This window comes from Mastomys coucha, unplaced genomic scaffold (assembly GCF_008632895.1).
Source record: "Mastomys coucha isolate ucsf_1 unplaced genomic scaffold, UCSF_Mcou_1 pScaffold3, whole genome shotgun sequence".
Lineage (NCBI taxonomy): Eukaryota > Metazoa > Chordata > Mammalia > Rodentia > Muridae > Mastomys > Mastomys coucha.
This window is the reverse complement of record NW_022196909.1, coordinates 57,267,446-57,269,593: the sequence shown is the minus strand read 5'-3', so window position 1 is coordinate 57,269,593 and position 2,148 is coordinate 57,267,446. Positions and strand designations below refer to the sequence as shown.

At 43.3% G+C, this 2,148-nt stretch overlaps 1 protein-coding gene across 3 annotated transcripts in view; it reads left to right on the top strand.

Annotated features, from left to right (window-relative positions):
• Adgrf2 (adhesion G protein-coupled receptor F2) overlaps positions 1-2,148 on the top strand; it is a 41,115-nt gene that overhangs the window by 16,656 nt on the left and 22,311 nt on the right. For 2 of the 3 annotated variants that reach the window (XM_031348196.1, XM_031348197.1), the window contains exon 2: positions 1,827-1,927. In XM_031348196.1, the coding sequence (XP_031204056.1) occupies positions 1,856-1,927 (72 nt within the window). In that variant the 5' untranslated portion in view covers positions 1,827-1,855. Of the gene's footprint in view, positions 1-1,826; positions 1,928-2,148 lie in introns of those variants that run through there. The other variant, XM_031348198.1, reaches the window with a different exon arrangement.

Here is a 2,148-nt window from a genome sequence, read left to right as displayed (position 1 = left end):
TTCCTTCCTTCCTTCCTTTCTTCTTCTCTTCCTCCCTTCCTTCTTTCCTCCTTCCCTCCCTCCCCCCTCCCTCCCTTCTTTCCTTACTTCCTCTCTTCCTTCCTTCCTTCCTTCCTTCCTTCCTTCCTTCCTTCCTTTTTAGTTTTTCAGAGAGGGCCTAGCTATGCAGTCTAGGCTGGCTTTGAACTCTCACAGATCTTCCTGCCTCAGCTTCGACAACAGGTGAGAGCCAGCTCTATTACCCTTTATCATTTCTTAGAGCATTTGTAAATTTTGTTTTACTTAAGATAAATACTTTTGTACTTTTGTAACCATGTACACGTGTATGTGCATATCTGTGCATACATCTGTGTGCATATGTGATTATACATGTGGAGGTCAGAGGTAAACATCAGGTATCTTCCTCAAGTTTTCTCTACCTTATTTTTATTTGTGTATGTATTTGTGTGTGTGTGTGTGTGTGTGTGTGTGTGTGTGTGTGTATGTGTGCAAGTGTATGCAGATGTGTGTGGGTACCTCTGTAAAGCAGGAAAGGGTATTGGATCCTCTAGCTGGAGTTACAGGAAGTTGTGAGCTGTGCAGTCTGGGTACTAGGAACCCGTCTCCCATTCTCTGGAAGAGCAGCAAGTGTTCTTACCTTCTGAGCCATCTCTTCAGAATATATCTTACTGAAGCTGGAACTTGACAATTTGTCTGGTCCCACCGAGACTCTTTTGTCTTTGCCTCTCTAGTGTTGGGGTTATAGGTGCCTGGATCTGCTCTTGGTTTTTATCTGGGTGCTAGAAATTAAACTCAGCTTGTCATGCTTGCACAATAAGCACCTTAGGAACTTAACTGTCTTCCCAGTCTCTTAAGAGACTTCTGTTTGGGGTGAGTGATTGTAGAGTGGTTGTTGCTGTTGTGTGTGTGTGTGTTAGTAGAGATTGAACCTACAGCCTTGAAAACATGTTACCACTGTCATAGATCCCAAACTGATGACAAATTTTAAATATAAATCATGCAAATTGTTTTATCTATGAGGCAGACATCTAACATTTTTCAATTACTGTCTTGCCCAGGATGAAAATACTAACATTTAATGTTAATATTTTCAGGTGAATCCTTAACAATGGGTTCTATCCAATGCTCTGTGCCCTTACATCAGTTGTTGGCTCTTCCCATCCATATTTCTTTCTTCTTTTTCTCTCTTCCTGTCCTCTCCATCCCTTTCTCATCTTCCACTGAGTATATCCCTGAGTACACTGTGTGACATCGCGTACCAGAGTTGTTGGAGACAGCAAGTGATTGGTTTAGTTTAGTTCTGTTAGACATAACAAGATCAATTGTAGAAACTGCTATTTACTTAGGAAGACACACCTCTAGGATTGAGGTGAAGAGAGATAATAGGTTAAGCCTTGCACTTATCCTTCAAAGGTATTTCTAGGTCAAGCTTATCCGCAAGAATCCCTGCTTGTCTTCTGCATCCACCTACACAGTTCTCAGCCCTGTCTAACTCAGGGAGCTGTCATTCCCACTCTCTGAAAACAGGCCATTGTTTGTGACAGCCAGAAGGCCAGGTGAAATCCACCAAGCAGTTTTGTTTAGAGGGATTCCCATCTAAGGCGTGCCATGCAAATCAACAACAGAGACCAGGGATAACCTGAGCCTCCCACCTGCAGCCACATGGTAATGTTTGTGGTGGACATGGTGCCATCACAGCTGACCAGAGAGAGCTACTTAGACGGCACTGGATAGAGTCAGTTCTTACAGATGGACCTTGCCTGAAGAGGCATGGTGCTATGAAAGCTTCAAACTGAAGATGCTTTGCATTTCATTTGTTTTTACAGAAGCAAGAACACCTGCTGTGTGGAAGACAATGATTTCTGCACTGTGGTTGTACTGCTTGATGCTTCTTTTGCCTATTGAATCCTGTAGGATATTATGCCAGGTAAAAAAAAAGGAGGGTGGGGGTGGGGGTTGGGGGAGAGTGGGTGAGGATCTGGTGGGGAGAACAGATGAAGTAAAAAAAAATCCATCAATTATCAGCTCTGAGATTGCCTGAGAGTTGAAGTCTAAGGAGAAGGTGGTAATGAAGTGGGCCAGCTCAACCTGAAGAGATTCCAAATACAGGCAACAGAAAGGCTATGGGTTTGTTTCATGTTACCTCCC